Source organism: Rattus rattus, chromosome 13 (assembly GCF_011064425.1).
Source record: "Rattus rattus isolate New Zealand chromosome 13, Rrattus_CSIRO_v1, whole genome shotgun sequence".
NCBI classification, from domain to species: Eukaryota; Metazoa; Chordata; class Mammalia; order Rodentia; family Muridae; genus Rattus; species Rattus rattus.
The window spans coordinates 6,159,190-6,183,244 of NC_046166.1; the positions used below are offsets into that span (position 1 = coordinate 6,159,190).

Genomic DNA, 24,055 nt, shown 5'->3' on the forward strand with positions numbered 1-24,055 from the left:
AAAATAGCAACAAAAATAATGTTATGTTGGGATGACCACGACATGAGGAGCTGGACTGAAGGGTCACAGCGTTAGGAAGCACTGCTCCCGACAACCATCACCACCATCATTTCTCTAGACTTACTGCGCACTGCTCTGTAATGCTGGTTTCCCCTTTCTGACAACCTTTCCCAACTCCTAAGTACCTTCATGAGCAAAGAAATACCAAGAAGGCAAAAACCAAGGATACTCGGTAGTCACAGACTGGATCAGCAGTCTCCTAGATATCCAGAGTTATCAGCAGAATGAAAAGGAAAGTCTTCCAGCCTCCCCTGCATGAGCTGCTCCACAGTAGGAGAGCAGGAAACAAGGACCGACCCCTGTGAGAAGCAAAGCAGGATCCAGATGCAGCATCCAGGTTAAGTCAGTGGGGTATCTCCTTCAGAAAAGCTTCCCAAAGCTCCTTTGCAACCTGATAAAGTTTTATGGAGTCTATTTGTCTTAGGATTTTACTGCTGTGAAGAGACACCATGACCAAGGCAACTCTTATAAGGACAATATTTAATTGGGGCTGGCTTATAAGTTCAGAGGTTCAGTCCATTATCATCAAGGCAGGAGCATGGCAATGTCTAGGCAGGCATGGTGCAGGAGGAGCTGAGAGTTCTACATCCTGTTCTGAAAGCAGCCAGGAGAGGACTACCTCTTCCAGGCAGCTAGGGGGAGAGTCTCAAAGTCCACCCCCACATCAACACTCTTCTTCCAACAAGCCACACCTACTCTAATAAGGCCACACCTCCTAATACAGCCACTCCCTGGGCCAAGCATATTCAAACCACCACACTGCTTTGTGCTTTTCTCCTTTCTTGCTCACAACTCAGCTTCATTACTCTGACAGCACAAAACCAAACCGTCTTTTCTCTCTCTTTTTTTTTTTTTCTTTTTTCCGGAGCTGGGGACCGAACCCAGGGCCTTGAGCCAAGCGCTCTACCACTGAGCTAAATCCTCAACCCCCTCTTTTTTTTTTCTTAAAGATTGATTGATTGATTGATTGATTGATTGGTTATATATGAGTACACTGTTGCTCTCTTCAGACACACCAGAAGTGGACATCAGATCCCATTACAGATGGTTGTGAGCCACCATGTGGTTGCCAGGATTTGAACTCAGGACCTCTGGAAGAGCAGTCAATGCTCTTAACCGCTAAGCCACCTCTCTAGTCCCCAGACAATCTTTCATATTTTGGCAGACTATCAACCATGAACAGTGAGGTAGCTGGGGCAGTGTATATCTTGCCTTGGAATGGTCCTCTAGATCTCTATGATTTTATTTGCAGTGGTTTATGGTGCTAAATGATAACTAGACAGCCAAGGACCTGAGATCCCAGACCAGCCTATGGATAGCAAGGTTATTTCTTGCAGCTAATGTTCAGTTTGGTTTGCTGCCTGTTCCTCTGCATGTTTGCGCATGTTTTCATGTGTCTGATACTTAATGCCTCAACCTGGTAAGGTTAGGCAACCTGGGGCCTAACAGGAGGCACTTGGGTCAGGGGTCTGGAGGATGTGGGTGGATTCTTGTGGAATAGGCAAGCAATCTTGAGCATCCAGCCCTTTGTCTGCTCTTATGTGTGCTTGTTCAGCCTTCTGTTCTTCTCAGTGTGATCTGAAATAGCGTGAGGCCCTCCGCAGGTATGGTCAGCCTAGCTAGCCTCCAGAAATACAAACCAGGAAAGCCCTCTTCTCCCTTCACATCAACCAATCTCCTGCACTCTGTTGAGACATTTGGGGACTTGGTTTAAAATCAGTAATTTAGCACACACGTGTCCATGATGTGACAGTTTTAATAAAACTGGATTCAAAACCTGTGTAGAAATTGAAAGGAACACGGGTCTATGTTTCCCCTCAACTTTCTAAATGCTATTTTCTCTTCATTGTTGTTTAAGAGACAGGGAACCCCAAAGCAGAAAGTGAAGAGGCCACTGTGGCCATAGCTAATGACTCAACGGGCGGGCAGATCACATTGTTCCTGCGATCCAGTGGATGAGGTAGATCTCATGCATGTGGTCTGAAAGGGTGTTGTTCCTCAAAACTCCTAAATTAAAACTTAATCCTTCCAGGTAATAGTGGTGCACACCTTTAATCCCAGAGGCAGTGGTGCAGGAAATTCTGTGAGTTTGCAGGCCAGCCTGGTATGCCCAGTAAGTTCCAGGCCAGCCAATGCTACATAGTAACATCCCGTCTGAAACAAAACAATCCCCAAAACAGACACATTTGGAGAGGGCCATCTGGGAGACGATAAGGTAATGGGTGCAGATCCTCATGAATGGAATTAGAACCCTATTTTTAAAAAGTGGGATGTACTGGAACCCTAACAAAAGAGGCCTGAGAGAGAATTTTTTCATCGTGTTAACAGGTTGGCCCTCCACCAGCCTTGAAAAGGAAATATATAAATGAATCGACTTTGCCTCTGAAAACTGGTTTTGCTCTACAATCACCAGTTTAGAAGGACAGAAATCCAAGGAGCGGGTCTTTTTATAGTTCATGATATACTTTTAAAAGATCTTTCTCTTCCTATCAGAAAAGACGATATTCAAACTTTGAAAAGCCATCAGTACCTTTGGGAAGAAAAAAGAATCCTTGCTCCTCTTGAGAAGGCATGGCAAAGCACAGCACTGAAGTTACTCATCTGAGGTAGAGCGTGGTGCCTCATGGCTATACTCTGGGCACTCGGGAAGCTGAGCGGCAAGAGCATCTCAAGTTCAAAGCCAGCCTAGACTACACAGGGAGTTCCAGGCCAACCTGAAGTACAGAGTAAGGCTTTGTGTCAAAACAAGAAAATATTAAGTGACAATTCCATTCTGCTGATCTGTTGTCAGCGATTAGAAACTACAAGGTGCCAATTCTTTGGTATGGCAGATGCCTTGGTGGCTTTCCACCAAGAGTTGTACTTCCAGCATTTAAGAAATTTAGCTACATAAGACTAAGATATATCTCAGAGGAAAGAGTGTCTCAATCCCCAGTAGTGCCAAAGGAGAAAAGAACAAAGCAAAAGAACCAGTTCAGTAGGTCCCAGCACGCAATCCCAGCGGTCATGCAGAAAGGTGGGCATGGTGCTATACGCCCGTAATCTCTCTCTGAGAGGCAGAGGGTGGAGAAGTGGAGTGAAGGTGCTCGCTGGCCAGCCAGTCTACCAGTCAGTCAGTACGAGGTTTAGTGGAAAGAGAGGAAGCAGAGTGGCCCAATACAAGGAGACAACTTCTCTACCAGAAAACACCCATTTAGGTCAACAACACTTCAGGCGCATTTGCATTTATGAATAAGAAATTTCAGTTCCCCCAAACTTCTCAAACCACGCTGAAGATACTGCTAACCAGTTCCCTTACCTTCTTCCTGACATTGAACATTATAGAAACAAATACTCTTCAAAATAAACAAATAAATAAAAGACTGAGAAATGTCTAAGAAGTTAAAGAAACATTAACAAGTGCCTATTCCAAAAAGTTTTTTGATGAAGAAATTTTGGCTGCTGGAATATTTTATACAGTAACTATCCTGTATTTTCCAAACAATTTTACCAGAAAGATATCTATATGGTGTATTCGAACAAGTGGAGCGCAGACAACACAATTCTATGTGGTCCTTATTTCAACATTACCTTTACACCATCTGCTCCTGGATTTTCAGCAACAATTTTCTTGGTGGTTGTAAATCTTCATCTTTGCTAATGGTTTCTAGAGCTTCCAAAGGCGTTGAGCTAACGTAAGCACAAAGTGAGAGGCATAGCACGACACAGGAGAGCAGGTATTTTATTACGTTCCTGCCCCAGATCATTGTTTCTAGGAGGTAAGGCATACATTTTTAATCCTTCTTCTGTTCTTGAGCAATGTAAAGAGGACCACACCTGACCTAGTTCAGTCTCGTATCACAGTAGTGGTGATAACCTTATTGCGCAAGAGAAATTAGCTTTTCTATTATGTTTTAAGTCAGTGCTTATTGGGTGGCAAGGCATAATTTATGCCCTTCTCTTTATAAGTGAATATTGGAATCTCCTTCAACATCTAGAACAGGTCCTTTTCCTTAAGTTCAAGGCTACAGATGATATACAGATGAGCAATTTTTTTTTCATATTATGACAGTTCCACTGTGATACAATGTCACAGGACTGTACCATCTCGGTAACTCAAAGTGAGCTTTAATATATCCTGTTTCACATTAATTTACGTCAGTATAAGTGAGTGAGAAAAACCATTTTCTAAATCTTGAACCCCCGGGATAAATTAATTCAAGCTAAACAAAATATGCTTATTTCAAAAAACCACATGAATGGTTCACCTAAGAACGATTCCAGCACATCTTCTGTCAGCTTTGCTCCAAGTAAACCTGTGTCGGAAATCCAAAATAAAGACAGGAAAAAAAAATGAACGTGTAAAGAATGAGACACTGTGTCTTTATCTCAGAGTAGTAGAGTATGTTGAGATAAATAATTCATCCTTATCCGAGTTCCTGGGCAAATTCAATCCATAGGCATTCAACAGTTTGTAAGTAGACCACGGATCTGACGATCAGTTAAAACTCATTAAGTGAATTAAAAGCAAATGTAAACAAATCATGTTAATTACGTAATGGGGCTGTAAAACTTGGGACACAAGAAGACTCTGAACAATGTAAGGCCTGCTGCCAGACTCAACACACACCTTGTCTACTAAACAAAGTTAACACTCATGGGCAACTAAAAAAAAAAAAGAGGAAGTATAAGTAACATTTCTTCAGAGACAAGGGAGGAGCCTGCAGTTTCCAGAACTGACACAGCAAAATGATACCTTTTAATCACATTCTTCCTATTGTGTTCCCTTAGAAACATTTTAATTTGCCTGAGGAGAAAGGAGCGTTGAAGGTATCCTGAGAGTGTCTGTGGCATTGACATGGAAAAACAAACTTTAAATGACAACCTCCCACTTCGCTTAGCAGATTGCCTCATGATGCAATTGCAAAATCAATTGCTTAATGGTGTAGACAGATTTTTTTTTCCTCTTTAGCCACTTTGTGACTCTGCAAATTTGTGGCTGCAACTAATTGTAAATGCAGATCTATGACTGGAGTTCTTTCCAAATGTTGACTTACTGTGAAAGCACAAAGCAATATGTTCTTGTAAGTCATGTAACCCTATTTTACTTCATGGTGTGCTTTTGGTTTTTGTGTTTGTTTGTTTGTTTGTTGGTGGCTGGGGTTTTTTTGTTTGTTTGTTTTTTGAGATGGGGTCTCTCTGTGTATTCCTGGCTGTCCTGGAACTTGCTCTGTAGACTAGGCTGGCCTTAAACTCTGCCTACTTCAGCCTCCTGGCTGGGATTACAGGTGTGCACTACCATTGCCCAACCAGAGTGGGGTTTTGATGCTGAGTTTCTTAACAATCTGAGTAATATAATTAATTTCTTCAGATGGATACTAAGGGGAAAAGGAGACCCCAACATGTATAAACCTCAAACCTAACAGGCCTACCCCTCTCTCAGAACAGTCGGGTAAGGACATTCCCTCGCCCAAGCGTGCAGCTCCTCTTCATCGTCTTTTCTTCCCATGTCTGCGACTCTTTAGAGCCTCACCACTGTAGCCTGCCCTCACTAAAGGAGGGAGGAATAAGAAATGTGGAAGGCCATGGGCTCCAGCCAAGACTGGAGACCTTACATATCACTTCCTTTAAGAGTCACAGAATTGGGTCACAGAGCCGCACCTGAACCAAAGAAGCTGCCTATCATGAAGCAAAAAGATAACAATTGTCCTTGACCTGAAATCAATCTCTGCCACAGGCAAGTCAGTCAACCAATTTCCTCGTGCCTTGGGACTCTCTATAAGCAGGTGGCAGGCTGTCAATTGACTGTGTTCTATTATTTAGGACAACGCTGTGATACTGCTGGCAGACACATTATGTTGGGTTAAATGACAGTCAGAAGCACAAAACTTTCTACCTGAGAATATCATCAAAAGCACTACGGGAAGTGTAATTTTGCCTGGAAATCGGTGGATCAAATAAGCGTTTTTCTAATGTTGTCCTATCTCCTTGTCCTAATGTCTTCCTGGCAGAAGCATTTCTTTCCCATGCCCCAGCCTCACCCAGGGTGTGTGTGTGTGTGTGTGTGTGTGTGTGTGTGTGTGTGTGTGTGTGTGTGTGTTGTGAGGCATGCACATAGTGTCAAAGTCAGTCATCAACTAGGGATAGAGTTCTTCAAGTGCCATACGCCTCGTGATCGTTGCTGTGTTGTTTAAGAGATGCCAGTAGGTACGGAGTCTCAGCACTTACCCAGGAAGTTAGACACACCCAAGGATATGTGGAGGTCTCTCAAAGGAGAGTCCCCCCACAGGGTCTCTTGCTGGCCTGGAGCTCGCCTAGACAGGTTTGGCCAGCTAGCCCCAGGGATCTACTTGTCTGTAACTGGGCCTTTGAGCATGAGCAGCCAGACCCAGGTTTTTTTAACTGGTGTTCTGAAATGGAGCTTGGGTCCTCATGCCTTAAAGACACACTTTACTGTTTCCCCAGTACCAAAACATGTATTTCTGCCCCCAAACCAGCAGCCTGGACCAATGCACATATCAGAACTCTTAACTCTAACGCTAACGCCTTGAAAACAAAAGCCCAATACTTGAATAAAGTAGGCACGGGGCCTGCCATCCCAATACTTTAGAAATTGAGGCAGAAAGAACATGACCGGCCTAAGCAACAATGGGAAACCCAGTATTAAAAAGCAACGCACTGGGGTTGGGAATTTGGCTCAGTGGTAGAGCGCCTGCCTAGCAAGCGCAAGGCCCTGGGTCCCCAGCTCCGGAAAAAAAAAAAAAAAGCAACGCACTTTCATAAAATACTTTAAAATACAAAAGCTCGACACCTTAGAAGGAAATGAAATAATTACTCCTAAGTATCCTCTGAGAACTAAATCGTGAACCTCACAGTAAGCTGATGGCTTCTTAGACAACGATCACGCAGAAGGATTTCAAACGGGCAGCAGTAATGGACAGCAGCACGGGGCAGTGACAAGTTTCACTCACGTGTGGGTGGTGTAACTCGAGAGCAAGCCACACAGAATGGTATGGAGACACGTGGTCTACCTGGACACCAGAGCTAAAAGACACTAATCCCAGCTCAAATGAATCATGAGGTGACCTTAGGGAAGCTAGCTTTCAATCCTCTCCTCAAAAATGAAAACAGAAATAAACAGATACTTCTAGAATAAACCTTAAAAAAAAAAAAAAAAACTAAGGGTGAGACAGATAAAGGAAAGGAGACAAAATAGCATGTGGGGAGAATCGCCATATTGAAGGGGAGCTGAGTGGTCATGCTGGGTTGCACTAAAAATATCATGTTTGCTTTCAGAAAGCGTGAGAGCCAAGAATTAACAAAATATGTTAATACGAGTAAATCAGGCAACCGATATGCAAATGCTTTGTTAGAGCTAAACTTGCCATCTCTTCTCTGAATTTTATTATCACAGAGAGGTAATGGCCTATCAGTCAGCGTGTGGTGATGAGCCTCCATTTGGCTCCCAGCACTGAGAAGCCGGAACCAGAGTCGGTGGCTACCTGTGGGGAAACTCTGCTAATTAAGGTCAAACTCTATCGTGCTTGGCACATAATGGGAGACTTCCTTCGTTAACGGGGCTTCTCCTTCTCTGACCTTGTCTGGGGAACTCTAGGCCTCTACCTGAGGAATGTTACATAGCTTGTAGGATCAATTTCCTTTCTCCAGTTAAGAACCAGTTCAGCAAGCGCGGCCCTGGGTTCGGTCCTCAGCTCCGCGCGGGGACGGGGGGGTGGGGGGGGACAAAAAAAAAAACAAAACAGTTCAGCTAGCACCTGGGATTCCTGAAATGCTTCCCTGTGAGCGAGGTGTTTCAGATACTCTGAGCCCCCAGCCAATGACCTTTGCCTATCTTGGATGTTTCTATCCTCATATCCTCAGTCCCCAAAACTTTATAAGTCTTGAATCACGCTAGGTTGATCTGGCCACTGATGACTGCTCCGGACATGGTCATTCACTTGTGTGTACTCGAGAGGCTCCTGAACACTCCTAACCCCACCCCACCCTCACCCCCACCCTGATCCTTTTGCCCTTGTGGACTGAATCAGAAGACAGTCCACGAGGGCAGGGAGACCCACAGCTACCCTAGGCTACATAGCAAGTTGCGGGCCAACTTGAACTACATATGGAGGCTTGTTTCCAAAGAGAGGGTGGAGATGCCTAGAAATATGACTCGGTGATTGCCAAACAAGCATAACAATCTGAGTTCGATCCCCAGGACCCACATAAAGAAGACGGGCATGAGAGCATGCCTATCGTCCCAGCGTTAAGGATGGGGACAGAGGGGAACCCCTGGGGTTCACGGGCCATCCAGCCTAGCCAAACTGGGGAGCTCATGGGTGACTGAGAGACCCTGTCTCAAGAAATAAGAGCGAGCAACTGAGGAGGACGTCTGATTTCTACCGCTGGGCCCCACATGCGCATGCGTGCATATCCACTTGCCACGTACACGAACACACATGGTGGGAGTGGAGGGCACACAGAGAGAAAAACACAGGAAGACAGTAAGAGAGAAGAGACAGAGATAGAAACAGGGGCCAGGTAACGGGGGCGGGGAGGAAGGAAAGGGGAGCACATGACCCCATGAGCAGGCGCATCAGATGGAGCAGTATCTCCCATGCTGTGTCAAGGCTTCTGGATTCTACACCGGGAAACCGAGAACAACGCTATACCTCATTAACAAAGTTTACGGACGTCAGCTTCAGCACTAGAGGCCAGTTCTCTGCTTGTACAGTTTGTACTTCACTCTCCTTTGCTTTGCATGAGAGCCTATCATGTACCTTACGCAGACCAGGCTGGCCCCAAACTCACAGTGAAGCTGCCTGCCTCTGCCCCGCCCCCAGATGCCGGGATAAGAGGTGCATGCCACTATACATGGCCTTGTCTCCGAACTCTGAGTAGGTAGCAGTACGGTTCCTGCTCGCCACTACACCCAGCTTGACCCCCGTCGTTTTAAACGGCAATGTCCTCATTTCGTTTCCAGTTGCTGTGACACAAGGTCTTGACAATTAGAACTGAACATGAGGAAGCAAGTTTCATTTTTTACCACAAAACAGCTCAGCATAGAGGAAGGCGGGGTTGACTGCATTTTTAGGGTTCTTGACTTTTTTTTTTTTTAATTACTGCAGCTGTGTACGGAGACACAAACCTGTAATCTCAGCATTCAGGAGGCTGAGGCCGGAGGATCGCAAGTTTGACATCAATCTGATACATATAATAAGTTCAAGACCGGACTAACCTCAAAATAATAGTAACAATAATAACGGGGCTGAGGAAATGGATCAATAAAAACCTACATTCTTAAGGACCTCCAGAACTCATACAAAATTGCCAGGTATGGTGGTACGTTTATAACCCTAGTTCTGGAGAGACATTTATAGGATGTCCCGGGGCTCACCTACCAGCCAGCCCAGCCTAATTGGTGACTTTCAGGCTGGCTTGGGCTATCCTACAAGACCTTGCCTTCAAAACAAAGCAGTGTGCTATACCTCACAAGTTTAGCCTTGCTTTGTCCAAGGTGTATTAAGAGGTGTTGCATTAGCTTTTCTTGGAGACCTGAACAAGCATCTATTTATTGCCTACAGAGTACAAACAAGAGACTAAAAAAATGGTGCCCCCCCCAGCCCCCAGGTCTGACTTGCTTACTTACAGGTGCATGGATGAAGGATTATTCACAACAGTTCCTCCCCTGGGCTTCTGTTAGGCCTCGAAGGTTGTCTCCTGACCACTTATGAGCCCTCCCTTCCCTCCAAGGGAGTGTGTTAGTGGGCCCAGTCTTGTGAGGGTTTCATCGGTAATCACAGCTATTCTGGTTTTAAGACAGCAACAGTTCAATAGTTCGTGGGGAACAACGTTCCACAACAAAAAGGAAGTATCTTAGATTATTTTAGAAAAATCTACATTTAAAAAAAAGTTAACAGCAGCATCAGCTCTGAATTTAGTACCTAATTTAAAATACTATATTAAGGGCTGGAGAGACTGTTCCATTGTTAAAAACACTTGCTACTCTCTTAGAGGGCCCTAGACCTTGGCGGGTCCCCAGACCTTAACACAACTGATAACTCCATGATGCTAATATCATTCAGGCTGTGAAACTCAGCACACAGGCGCACCACCTGTTGCAAGCTATTTGAGCACATTGTGAACTCCAAAGTTGTGTTATTTACTGGGAAAACCTGTTTTTTTAGTTGTGGCGTGGGTCAGCCTTGGCGCACACGTTTAAGCCAAGAGCATTGTGCTTCGATGTTGTAAACAGGATTAAATAAAGTCAATTAAATAAGGTCAAGAGTTGGAGCAAGCAACCAGTTGACAAAAAGTAAACAGAAAAACAAACAAACAAAAACAGAAAAAGAGGAAGTCAGGAGGTTGGATAAAAAGACAAACAGGAAGTAGAAGGGAGGGACACTCAGTTTGAAGGGCGTTTTTAGAGATAGGAGAGAGAGACTTTGTTCTGGGATGTCAGCTGAAGAGGAAGGTCAGCTGGGTGTTTTCTCTGAGCTAGCCATCTTTCAGCCCAGCAATCCCGCTCCTGAGTCTTCATTGGTAAAATCAAACGATTGAGGTGTTGATAAAAACAGCTATCTAGGGCTGGGGATTTAGCTCAGCGGTGCAGAGCGCCACCTAGAAGCGCAAGGCCCTGGGTTGGTCCCCAGCTCCAAAAAAAGAACAAAAAAAAAAAAAAAAAAAAAAAAGCTATCTGCCAAAACTAAAACAAAGGCCTAACCCATCAAAGTCCACAGAGTTCTGGCAGAGTCTCACAGTGTACTAACCTCGCTTTTTAGCCTCCGTAGCTCTATCTGGCTAACTGCTCTTGTTACCTGAAGTGTGTCAACCCAGAACATGGTTTTTGTACTTAAAAGGTGACCCTGAGAAAGGCTCCGTGCTACATTGGGATCCCAAACGCCCAGTGTAGTTGCCGGCCGACCAATAAAGATTTGTTTTTTTATTGGCTTAAACCCATGTCTGAGCAGTCTTCTCTGATGGTTAACCCCACAACAGCTCAGCCATGAGGACCTGAGTGCAGATCTCAGCCCTCAGGTCCAGAGGCTCACGAATGCCCGTAACTTAAGCTCCCGTGTGCTCACACACTCTCCTGGCCTCTGCACACTTATGTCAGCACAGACTTACACCGACACATGTACACATATAGAAACAAAATTTTAAATAACGCACAAAAATTAGCATACAGAGGGAAAATGAAGGTACAGAAAGTGATGGGGTCCTGCCCTCCACCACTGGGTGAAAGGCAGCCCAGATGTGGAACAAGGATCCCCAAGACTCTCATACCAGAATACTCCTCACTAGTGTGGAACTCTGAGCCATTCCCTTCTTCCCCTCCAGTCTGAATCAAATCAGCAGTTAAACACTAGGTTCCCACCTCGCCACTGGACCATGAAGCAAACCTCAGCCCTTAACTTTACTTTCCCAAGGAGCACCTCCTCATCGAAAGCAGCAGTTCAAACCTCAGTACCTTCTTGAAGCCTTCCTACCGGAAGCCAACGTCAGAAGTTGGCTCAAGGCACCCCAAGACCATGTTCTTAGCACAGAGACTTATGTGCTCCAGGGGGAGAGAGAGCAGGGATAATGGACAAAGACAGGAGATAGGAAGACAAGGGGCTAAAAATTAAAGGGGTGGGGAGGAGAGGGGTAAGAGATGTTTGGGAAGGGGACAAAGGACTCTCTGGATATAGAGGAAATAGATGTTGTCCACGGGCAAATGGCAGTTTATAAAGATAAAAGGGGAACCCCACGTTAGGATGATGTGTTTCAGTTTAATTGGGCATGTTAATTAGCCAAAGGGGGCTTTTGATTGCTAGACTCCAATACTTTGATAGCCAGACCTTGGTAGTCAGCCTCAGGAGAAATTAATCTCTTATTAGGCTAAATTAAGGAACAGACTTTGGTGGCTAGTGTGAGGAATGCAATCTAACAGTCTTTAGCAAGGCAGAGGAAACTGGGGAGAAGGGCAAGGCCTGCCAGAGCCATGCCCACCATGCTGGAGCTGGTTAAGAGTTCCTTCACTACCTTTCCTGGCTCAGACAGAAATAGACTCCACCCTCTGGAATTCAAAGAGAAATGTCTATCATGGGGTTATTTGCTTGCTTTTCGTTTCTCCTGGTGCCAAAAGAGTTGGAAGCTTGGAACTGACAACCACTCTATAAGATCAATGAATGTGTACATGAGCGAAGGGCAAACAAACCATAAGCTGTTCCGACTTCTTGCCTCACACGTGTTTCTGACGAGAACGGAAAGTCTGCCCTTCCATTAGCAAATGATCTTGGGATGTAAAACCACAAGCAACACAAATATATGGTGGTACTTTGAAGGAAGTGTAAAGTTTATCCTTTCAAAAACGTTCATTTGTCCCGAAATGTCCTCAATAAAGAAAAACGATGGTTTTTTAAAAAGCTCAATGAAGATAGGCTGAGCACGTTGTTTTACTTTGTAGTACCTGACCCCTTAGGATGCCCAATAAATGTTGGCTTTTTAAGAGATCTACTTATTATTTAAGTAATAGGTCTTTCTAGAACAATAGAAATATTTATCTGGGACCCAGATGAGGGAAAAGACAAGCCAAAGAGGGGAAGCCGAGTCCAGTGTAGTTCCAGGCAGGCTAGTTTGGCTGCTTTGAAACATTTCTTTCAAAAATTACCACAGTTAAGAGTGAAAGTGCAGTCTGAGATCGGAAGTAAAGTACAGCTCCCTTTCTTCACTTGGTCTGAGTTTTCTCAATGGTCCATGAAAACCTCACTTCCACAGCAGCAAGCATTTCGATTCAGGGTATGTGCTGGGGTGCGGTCTCACTGGCAGGAGTCTGGAGCACTCAAGGAACAAGTTCAGATCCCGCCAGGTGAGAAAGGAGGACTCCGGAATGTCCGCTCGCCGAAGCTCCACCGCGCAGGCGCGGACGCCTGTACCTTCCGGCAGCCGCGGACCTAAAAAGATCGGAACCAGGCTCCCAGGGCGTAGGAGCGGCGGATCAGATTAACTGAAGTACCACCCTTGGCAAGGCCGGTCGGATAGGCGGAAGTGGACGGCTGACTGAGCTGGGGGAACTTTGCCTGGATGGCACTTTCCTGTTCTCCAGTCCGCCCCCGCCGGAGGGGCTCGGCTTGGAGATCCAAGATGGAGTTGTTGAGTCGAGCTGAGCAAGAGATGAGTCTGGCGGCCTTGAAACAACACGACCCCTACATCACCAGCATCGCAGACCTCACGGGCCAGGTCGCCCTGTACACTTTCTGCCCCAAAGCCAACCAGTGGGTGAGTGAGGCCCAGCCGTGGAGAACGCCAGCCTGGCCGCTGCCGCCTCTTAAAGGGACCGCGCAGACAGCTTAGGATTGGGGGTGGGGTGTGAAGCAGAGTAGGACCGCAAAGGCGAGGCCCGAACCTCTCCCAAAGGTCCTTCCAGAGCCGAAGAGGTGATGGGGGAGGGGGAGGGACACGCGGAATTGGAGGAATGAAGGGTAGGAGTACACCAGAGACATAACAGGGAAATCAGATGGAGGACAGGAATGAGGCAGGATCAGTCTTTTTGGGATCGGTTCTGGAGACTTGAGGTTGCATTGGCAGGATATGAGACAAGTTAATTTTTTTTTTCTAACAAGTGATTGAAAACCTGTGTTTGAGACTTTGAAAACTATTAGATAAATCACGTGTTCTTGATTGCAAAATCCACTCCTCTTTCCCTGCCGACCTAAATGTGATGATTTGGATTTGAAGCTTAGAAATCAGTCTCAGGAGTTAGTCCAGCTTTAGCAGAACTGATATCACCGGAGTTTAAAGAAAGATTTCAAGGCTACTTCAGTAAGAATTGGATTCCTTGGAGACGTTTTTACAAGAAAAAAAGAGACCAGTGATAGGACGTTTGATCCCTCACTTCTTAGTTCTTTTTGGATTTTGTGAGTGGCATGGAGTTCCAGAAATTACATTCACTGACTTTAGTTAACCTCAACTTGAAGCACCTGTTTACATGATGTCCTATTTACTCCTGATGCTAGGCAGACACTGTACTGTTCCTCTACCACTAGGCTATATACCCAACCCAAGTTACAGTTTCTTAATCACATTTTCAGGCGTTTATTTTAAAAACCTACCACATTTGTCTAAGGCAGAGAATGGTTTCTATCCACGAGTCATAACAAAGTTCTGAAAATATTAAATTGTGTTTGGTCACCACAAAATGTGTAACTCATGAAAATATTCCTAAATTCTCCAGAAATGAAATAGTATCTTAGAAGAAAATGTCCCGAGGGTTAGGGATTTAGCTCAGTGCTACACAGCTGTGCATCATGAGGCCCAGGCTCTGAGTTCAACCTGGTATCCGTTTTGAAGAAAGTTTCCATTCTTTTTCTATAAACCTCAATAGACTGCTCAAGTTTGGTTTGGTTTGGTTTTTGGTTTTTTTAAGTTGCAGTAGACAATACCTTGACTGGAGTATTAAGATACCTAGTTGAAAGGTTTTAGTGTTTGCAGAGAGAAGCTGGGGCAGAGAAATGGCTCAGTAGTAGCTAAGAGCATTTGGTGCTCTTCCCAAGGACCTGCCTCAATTTCCAGCATCCCCATGATGGTTCAGACCCATCTGTAACTCCAGTTCCAAGACGTCCACTGCCCTCTCTAAGCTCCACGCATACACATACATGTGTTACAAAGACCTACGTATGCTGACAAAAGAGCCCTACATCTTTTCTAATTGAAAAAAAAATTTAATACATAAAATAAGTAAAGCTAATTAGCTTTTTTTTCCCTTTAAATGTTCCTCACTGGCAAAAATAGACATATGCTACAGACGTACACATATTGTTGGGTTAGACATACATAAACACAGGGGTGAACTGATACATAATTTGTTTAGATTTCTTTTAAAAAGTGAATTGCTTTACCTGTTCAAACGTGACTAGTTTGGAGGCTAAAGAGACAGCTCAGTGGATGAAGTGTTTGCCTCCCCAGCTTGAGAACCTGAAGTATTCACACAGAAAGCTGGACGTAGTAGCTTGCACTTACATGTCCTTTGGGGACATGGAGGCGCTTATGACACAACACTGGAGCTCACTGACCAGGAAGTGCAGCTAAATTGCCCATCTTCTGGCCCTGACTCAAAAGAAGGAATGACACCTGAGAGTGACCGATGGCCTCTCCAGTTATACACAAATGCCTGCGTGCATTCCCTCGAGCACACACACAATCGATTTCACAGTAAATAAGACAAGTTGGCCTGAACGTGTTGGTGCTTCACCGAGATCATTTGACCTTGGATTATTCCTGGAAAACTGACAGAGTCGTTGTCTGTTACAGGAGAAGACTGATATAGAAGGGACATTATTTGTATACCGAAGGTAAGTGGCTTAAGGATGTCTCTACCTCACTTGAATGGTGGTGATCGCTGTGGTGGAGCGTGGTCCGTTGTGTATGTAGCTTTGGAGCCTTCCTGTTTATCTTCTTCCAGTTTTCCTCCACCCAAGCACTACAGTCCTACTACAGCTGCTGCTCTTCTTCCCGTGTTAAAAAGAATGCATACGTACGAGTGTCTGCGAATATAGTATAATACAGTAGCTATAAAGTGATTGATATAGCACTCTTGCCGGTCTGTAGTTTCTGATGAGAATTTGCCTTCTGTGGCTGGTTCTGCCCCTTTCCTGCCTCTTCCCAAAGTTCTAGGTCATTCCTAATTCATATACATTTTACTTTAAACTTCTCTGAAAATTAATTCTTTTTTTTTTTAAAGATTTATTTATTATATATCAGTACACTGTAACTGTCTTCAGACACACCAGAAGAGGTCATCGAATCCCATTACAGATGGTTGCGAGCCACCATGTGGTTGCTGGGATTTGAACTCAGGGCCTCTGGAAGAGCAGTTAGTGCTCCTAACCACTGAGCCATCTCTCCAGCCCCGAAAATTAATTCTTTAAATGGTTGGTTTGTAAAGGTTTACAACTTTATGTTTGGCAGCATAGGGGCTGAGAGGGTGGCCCACAGGATGAGATAAGTCATGAGACCCTTGTATTCCCAGGTACCTATAGCTCTTGGTGTTAGAGGCAAATCCCTTGCCTATTCTAGAACTTAGAGCGGTAGCAGCAAGGCTCCAGACATTGGTTCTTTTTTGGACAGCCATCCTCCACTGGTGCCACTTTATAAGAATGGAGTGTTATTGTAAATGTTAGTGTAGAACATTGTGATCTTGTCTAAATACACTTTTTCCTTTAAATGGAAGTATTTCGAGGTTTGTATGACAAGCTCCTCTTTCTTTGATACTCTTTTCTCTACTTCATTTTTCTTCTCTAAAATAAAAAAGATCGAACTCCAACCTCTTCATTAACAATATAAGTCTCTAAGAACCCCTCACTATTATTAGAACAGTAGTGTCTGTACACTCAGGGATATTTATAGCTCTAATTTTAAGGAATAAGCATAATGTCTATAACATTTGGGGATATTTACAGGTCTAATTTTAGAAGAATAAAACAGATTGGAGAAAGTGGGAACTTCAGTATAGTGAGTAACTTCATTTAAGACAATTCATACAAACTATAGCATCGGTCTAAGAAAAGGAGGCTTAAGAGCCTCTATTGGGAACTGAAGAACATTTTCTGTACCTTGGACAAAAATACACTAGAATGTCATAATGTTACTTTGCAGGAATCAAAAAGAAAACTGGATTTGGAGTTTTTAATTTGTGTGACTTTGGGCATGAGCCTTAATTCTGCTTCTGTTTCTGAATCTGGAGGACAGGATTTCATTATCTCCCAGTGATATTACAGAAACAAATGTGAACTATGAAATGTTAGGTTGAGGCGTGTTCAGTGGATTGTGTGTTGAATGTCCTTGGTTCGGAAACTTAGAGCTTTCTTACTGTAGAACTCAGATCCGTCTAACTCAGGAAAAACATACAAAGACCATTTAGTGTAAGGAAAGCTACCGCTGTAATGAGTGGCAGTCATAGACAGACTTGTACCATATTTTTAAAAACCTGGTACTGGCAGCACATGCCTTTAGTCCTAAACTTGGGAGGCAGAGGCAGGTAGATTTCCAAGTTCAAGGCCAGCCTGGTCTACAGAGAGAATTCTAGGGCAGCCCAGAGCCACACAGAATGACCATGTCTCAAAAACTGAAGAAAAAAATGTTACTTCTTCCAGCATCAATTTATTACGTGCTTACATCAAGAGATGGGGGTTGGGGTGAGAAAGTGACATTTATGCAAATACTTGCCGGAGAGGAGATGCTGGTACCAGTTTGGGGGCCGCAGTACAGACAGAGGTCTCAAGGTAGAAACAGACCTGCAGATAGTGGCAGGGATCCCAGTGTGGCGGAAGCGGGAAAATTCACAGGAGGTGAGGTGGGGTGGGAACTTTGATGACTAGCCTTTTATGCTAAGGAATTAAGTCCTTATGAAGACGAGGTGCAGAGAGGAGGAAATGTCTGACTTTGTGTTTTTGGTTTTTGGGGTTTTTTTTTTGTTTTTTTTTTTTTGTTTTGTTTTTCTGTTTTAAGAGTTGAGGCTTGGGCTGGGGATTTAGCTCAGTGGTAGAGCGCTTACCTAGGAAGCGCAAGGCCCTGGGTTCGGTCCCCAGCTCCGAAAAAAAAAGAACCAAAAAAAAAAAAAAAAAAAAAGAGTTGAGGCTTAAACCCAGGACTTTGCTCATGGTAGGCAAACATTCTACCATGGAGCTATATCCCCAGCCTTGTCTTTTGCTTATGATTTTAGATACTTATCTTGTCATGTGATGTAACTAGGAATTTCTTTTTAATGAGAATAAAGGAGTAGATAACATTTCTACAGATTGAAAGATAACACATGTTCTCTTTGTTTAAATCGAAGGTCAGCTTCGCCTTACCATGGCTTTACCATTGTCAACCGACTGAACATGCACAATCTGGTTGAACCAGTGAATAAAGATTTGGAATTTCAGCTCCATGAACCATTTCTTCTGTATAGAAATGCAAGTTGTGAGTATATCTGTTTGCATTTAACAGAGTGACTTTAATTTTAGAACACTGGGTTTGGGAGTTTCAAAATCTACAAAATATGGCCTACATTATAAATGCGTGTCTTGGTAAAAGATCAGATTTGTTTTAAATATATTAATCTATGTGTACGACGTGTATATGTATGTGCACACATACAGCCCAGCCACTTTTCAACCTACTAGTTTAATAGCGTCCAGTGGGTACACACACTGTGCCAAAGCTTTTGTGCTTTAGTGATGGAGAGTACCTGTGCAGGATATGCAGGTAGTGTGGTTACAAGGCTCAATACACTTAGTTGGAGAATTCCTAGCCCAGGGTCTTGTCAAGCGTTTTTACACGTTGTATTAGCTGTTGAGTTTAGTCAGCAAAGCTCAGGGTAGCCCTTTTGAGAAGAGTGTAGGTGTTCCTCACCTCACAGTGGCATTACTTGCTGGTAGAGCTCTCATAAACCGAGTTTGTTGATGTACTGAACGCTGCTGGACGCCAGAGCTTAGCAGCACAGTGTGCTGTGGAGTATCGGTTGTCCCCGCAGTGATCACATGGGATTGGGAACTGTGGCTGGCTGTTGGTGTACAGTACTGAGGGGGGCAGCCCACGGCGTTACTTCTGTTCCTATCCCAAGGGGAAGGTTTTCACTCAGTACACACTACTTTCATAACACTTTTTAAAGTTTTTTTTAAAGGTTTAAATGTATGAGTACACTGTTGCTGTCCTCAGACACACCAGAAGAGGGCATCATATCCCATTACAGATGGTTGTGAGCCACCATGTGGTTTCTGGAATTGAACTCAGGACCTTGGGAAGAGCAGTCAGTGCTCTTAACTACTAAGCCATCTCTCCAGCCCCTTTCATAACATTAAGCCAAAAAAAAAAAAAAAAAAAAAAAAAAATCTTAAATCAGATTATCCTGAGTATGGGACCATCTGAACAAAAAAGTATAGTTGAAGATCAAGGTTATAGCTCAGAAGAATACTTAGTGTCCATGTGCTTTGGGTTAGATTGGGTTCTGATAGTCCAGTATGATAGAAGTGTGACTGAGGACAGGGACAGTTTGCTTGTTGTTGACCGAGGAGGGATATCAAAACAGAGTGGTGATTTAGAAAGCCGGACGCCTTGGCTGGAGCTCTTTGTAGACCAGGCTGGCTTTGAACTCACAGATATTTGCCTGACTCCCTCCCCAGTGCTGGGATTAAAGGCGTGTGCCACCACCGCCCAGCATTTCCTGCTCAGTTTAAGGTTCTACATAAAGTAGGATCTATGTCTTCACTTTCCGTAAACATTTCTCAGGATTAACACTGGAAATACCTCTGGGATCTTAAATCCTACAGGCTTATTAGAGACACTTGTTGAGCTGGAATGATAGTACACATTAATAACCCCAGTAGGTTGGGGGCTAGGCAGCCTGTGCTGTAAGCTCCTATCTCAAAAATAAAAAAAATAAAAATTAAAGGCACGTTATTTAATACCTGTAAGCTCAGGATTTATGTGAACTAGTAAGAAAAGGTGTAATATTACAAATGGCTGTTTTATGTTAAATTTCCATTAAGGGGAAATTCTTCAAAAGAACGCTTACTGAATTTTTAATATAAAATCAGTCCAATTCTGCTTTTTGCTGTTGTGACTGTTCTGTATTGCTACAAGTCATTGGGGGAAATCAGGAGACTGATGTGCCTGATTACCATGTGGCATAAGCCTGAGTCCTTCAAATTAGAGTCCTGTAAAACTGACTTTCACTGGCTGATCTGGAGGTGGGAACACTCAGGAGGCAGAGGCAGGTGGATCTCTGTTCAAGACCAACCTGGTCCACAGACCTAGCCAAAGCTACATAGTGAAATCCTGTCTTTAAAAACTAAACAAACAAAAAAGCAAATAGAGCCCAACTTTCCAGAGTTTCAGTTATTTGGAAGTGGTTCGCTAGTACATGTGCAGAACAAATAAAGGCAGATTTATTATAAGCAAACAAACTATTGTCTGCTTCTATTATATGAAAACTTAGCAGCTATCTAACAGTACTGGAATCAACATAAAATTGTCAGTGGTCTGTAAGGTTTAACCCATTACAGTATCTCAGATTACTCATAACACTGATAGACGCTTGTGGAGAAGACTGAACTAATGCTTTTAAACAAGGTAAACAAGGATTTCCTTACTTGAACAGAGAACTCACTTACCCAGGTCTTCCCACTGGGGACAGCATTTCGAGGAAGAGCTTTCTCAGAGAAGGACAGCGTAGGATGACATGGAGCCTTAGCAGGCTGAGTGCACATGAGGCCTAGCACAGGACACAGCTTCGCCAGCTCTGGAAGCGTTGGGTTCTTTGAGGATTTGTCCCTTAAGTGTGACGTTAGGATCTGATTATACCTGGTCCTGGAGCTGTTCTTTCATCGTTCTCCTACTGGAGATGCCACCAGGTCCGTGGCCCGTTTAACTCAAATTATGCTTTCATATCCAGCTTTCTTTACTCACGTTCTCAAGTTTTGGCATTAACGTGGGAGGAAAAAACAAACATTGAACTATAGCTTTTTCTACGTCTAAATTATTTTAGGTAGTTGATTTGTTTGTTTTTAGCATTTCTCTACAGAATACTTGCTCACTTCCCGAGAAGAGGTCAAATCTTAGAGAAGATACTTTCATTGGATTTGGTGCTTCTCATAATCTTGGAGAACTACTGTCTAAGAGCCTTTTGGTAGCTGCGCAAGGCTTTAATTCAACATTAGTAAAGAATTGAGGGGTTACGTAGTCTGCAGTTAATGAACAGCGGCACTGTTCCTGTTTGGAAACATCTCTCTGGTTCCAAACTTAAAAGATGAACACACAAGATATTCCTATGTTCGGGAACTTGTTGAGGAGATATGGAGGAACTGGATGTAGTCCAGCACTGTTGCTCTCCAAAGCCAGGGCTCCTTCCACTGCTGCAACAGTAAAGTCTCACACTTCACACTCTAGCACAGAGAGAAGTCTGCTGTTAGGGGGGCGTAGGGGGGGCTTTGTGCTAGCACTGTCTAGCATTGACCACCTGCCAAATGTGACTGACCACTGAGCCAGGGTGTGCCTCATGTATGTAAGGAATGTGGATTTTCATCTGCTTAACCCACCTGGACTTGCAGCTCACTCTGTAGTAGTGTTTGACACATTGAGCAGTGGGAATGTAAGCTTGAATCTGTACTCCAGCAAAGTTTGTATTGTGTCCTATTTGAATAGGACATGCACATAGGCTTTTATGCCTCCTGTTTAGTCATTCCTTTTTGACATTTATAAATTGTTTCTACATTCAAAAGCTGCAGAATAAGGCCCTAAGAATGACTTTACTGTGCTGTGAACTTTCTTAGAATGGAGTCTGGTTTGCACACGGTTCTGAGCTTTGCCATCTTACTGACTGTGACCTTAAGTGAATCACTTAACCCTGATCCGTTTGTCTAGAAGGGGTAGTGAGGGCATAAGGTATTTTACCAGCCACATACAAGTGTCACCTATATTGGAATTTGTCTCTAGCTTAGACTCAAGCGGTGATCTTGTTACTGAATCAACTGTAAGTGCTTAGGGGTCCCAGGCTCTCCTGACCCAGGCTTGCAGTGTCTCCTTCACCATTTCCCACAGGAGCCACTCCCAAAGCAAGCCACGTCACAGGAAGCTTTTTCCACTCCTTCCCCATCTTCTACAGTGCTGGCTCTCAAACCCAGTACCTTACATAGGTAAATTTAGAGAAGAATGAGAGAGGCAGACAGGAAGGGAGGGAGAAAGGAAAGGAAACAAGAATGAAGGAAAGAGAGAAAGGGATAGCTAGGTTGCTTAGCTTTGAACTTTTAAATGAGATTATTAATGTTTCATTCTGGGGCTGAGAAAATAACTCAGTGTTAAAGCAGTTGCCTAACATGCACAAACCCCTGGGTTTGATTCTCAGCACCACTAAAGATAAAGATCCAGGATAGCCACTACAGTTACCCTGTCAAGCGAGAAAGGGAGAAAGAGCAAACAAACTCCAAAGTAAATGACAGAATAAATCACTAATTAGAACAGATACATACGGAGTTTGCACATGTTGTTGGAAATGGAAGATAGAATGAGATGTTTTCGGGCAAATTTAACCAGGAAAAATAAGGTAAGAGCACATGGCTGACAAACTATTAGCAGGGATGCAAGCGTGCACATTCGATGCAGCTTGTGTCTGGTATCTATGAAACTTACAAAGTGAATGTCAGAGATCCACAATCACTGCACATTCTGTAAGGCTATGGGATAGTAGACGTCGGCCCTCTAGGAAAGCGGTTAGGAGAGAAAAGAGAAATCTGAACCGGGTTGAAGGAAAATAAAAGTGAGAGTAGAATTTGATGGCAGAAACTACATTGCAGCAGAGCAGACCCACAAAGCAAAGGCCCCTTTATAGGTAACACAGTGGATCATCAACAGTAATGGTCACCAGAGGAGGTACGGCGGGCATGCTAGGACCACACAACCAAAGGCATTTTCCTAACGTGCAGTCTTTAGGAACAGTGAACTTTTTGCCTGTGAGTTTAAAACTTAGAGAGGGAGTTTAACAGACGTATCCTCAGGCCTAACTAGATCTGAATGGACTCAAACAGTACAACATTGTCTGATGATTTAAGACTATGCCCATCGCTTCTACAGAAATTCCCAGCGGCGTGTTCTGTGTGGTAAATGAGACTAAGACAGTTCCCGTGTAGAGACCAGACTCTAAAAGGCAGAGTCAGATCAACTCCCAGTCTGCTCTGTCCTCACAGGAAGCTCGTCTCCTCAGGCTGGGCTTCTGTGGTGAGGAGACCATGCTACATTGTCCACTTCAGCCAGACACCTCACTAATACTTGTCCTAGGTCACGGTTTCCCAGGGTGGGGTCCACTGGGAGTGACAGAGATAACCTGGGAGCAGTTTTGATGCATACACTCACCTAGTACTTACGGATGAAATACCACCCAGAGTACACTGCCAGTTTGCCTTCTAAGCAGCAGCAGCCTCAGAAGAAACAAGCAGATGTTTGTCTTTCCTGCAGCTAGACTGTCTGTAGTTTGTAATAACCCAGTTAATCGCAGGTACTAAGTTTGTGATGCCTTTGAGTTCTGTGGAATCAATTCTGGCATTCAGTCATTTTCTTTTATGCAGACTATTTTATAATGATTTCCATTGACAAAAACTATCTCAAACTACTTATTTGTTTTTAACTAAACAAAAATGATTATTTAACTCAGATAATGCAAATTCAGTGATATTGATTACCTATGTCATCTGCCTAACACCTTACCAGATGCTATGCCATATAAATTTAAAAACTATTATGTACTTTCAAAGATTTTTATTGTTTGGTTGGTTGGTTTTTGTCCTACAGTTCTCTTTTCTTTTCTTTTTTTTTTTTTTTTTTTTCCGAGCTGGGGACCAAACCCAGGGCCTTGCACTTGCTAGGCAAGCGCTCTACCACTGAGCTAAATCCCCAACCCTGAGTTCTCTTTTCTTAGTGAACTTTAAGTTTACAAAAATATATTCGAGCTTTCAGTGACTTAAGTCTGTCTTCCACCAAAGGGTTAAGTTTCCTAATGAAACCAGCAGTGAGAGTTCATGCCTGTAATTCCCAGCTCTCTAGAAGCTGAGACAGAAGGATTGTCCCAGGTTGCAGCTAGCCTGAAACCTACAGAGCAGGAGTTAGGCCAACCAGGGCCATGCAGCATGACCGCCTCCCCGACCCTACACACACACACACGCACATGCATGCACAAGAGCATACACATACACACACACACACACACACACACACACACACACACACACACACAGAGTCTTAATAAAGGAATGCTACTTCATTAAGCCTGGAGTTATACATATGTAGTTCTTAAAAACTATAAAGCTTAGAAAACTGGCACACACTGATAATTTAAGGTCCGTAACTTAAAAGAATTATCAATTGTAAACATGAAAGATTATTAGCCTTAGGGTGCTGAAAATCTGATCTGTCACATGTGATGATACTTGGCATGTTTTTTTCAATTATTTTTCAATGACAAGATTTACCTATTAATTAGAAAAAATGTGTTACAGATTTTTCT

The 24,055-nt window shown here is 43.7% G+C and overlaps 1 protein-coding gene across 2 annotated transcripts in view; it reads left to right on the forward strand.

Moving 5' to 3' along the window:
* The first annotated feature begins 12,770 nt into the window (after positions 1 to 12,770).
* Dcp1a (decapping mRNA 1A) overlaps positions 12,771 to 24,055 on the forward strand; it is a 46,356-nt gene continuing 35,071 nt past the window's right edge. Inside the window, exons 1-3 of one of the 2 annotated variants that reach the window (XM_032919471.1) lie at positions 12,771 to 13,299; positions 15,331 to 15,371; positions 17,855 to 17,982. In XM_032919471.1, the coding sequence (XP_032775362.1) occupies positions 13,105 to 13,299; positions 15,331 to 15,371; positions 17,855 to 17,982 (364 nt within the window). In that variant the 5' untranslated portion in view covers positions 12,771 to 13,104. The remainder of the gene's footprint in view (positions 13,300 to 15,330; positions 15,372 to 17,854; positions 17,983 to 24,055) is intronic. The other variant, XM_032919470.1, reaches the window with a different exon arrangement.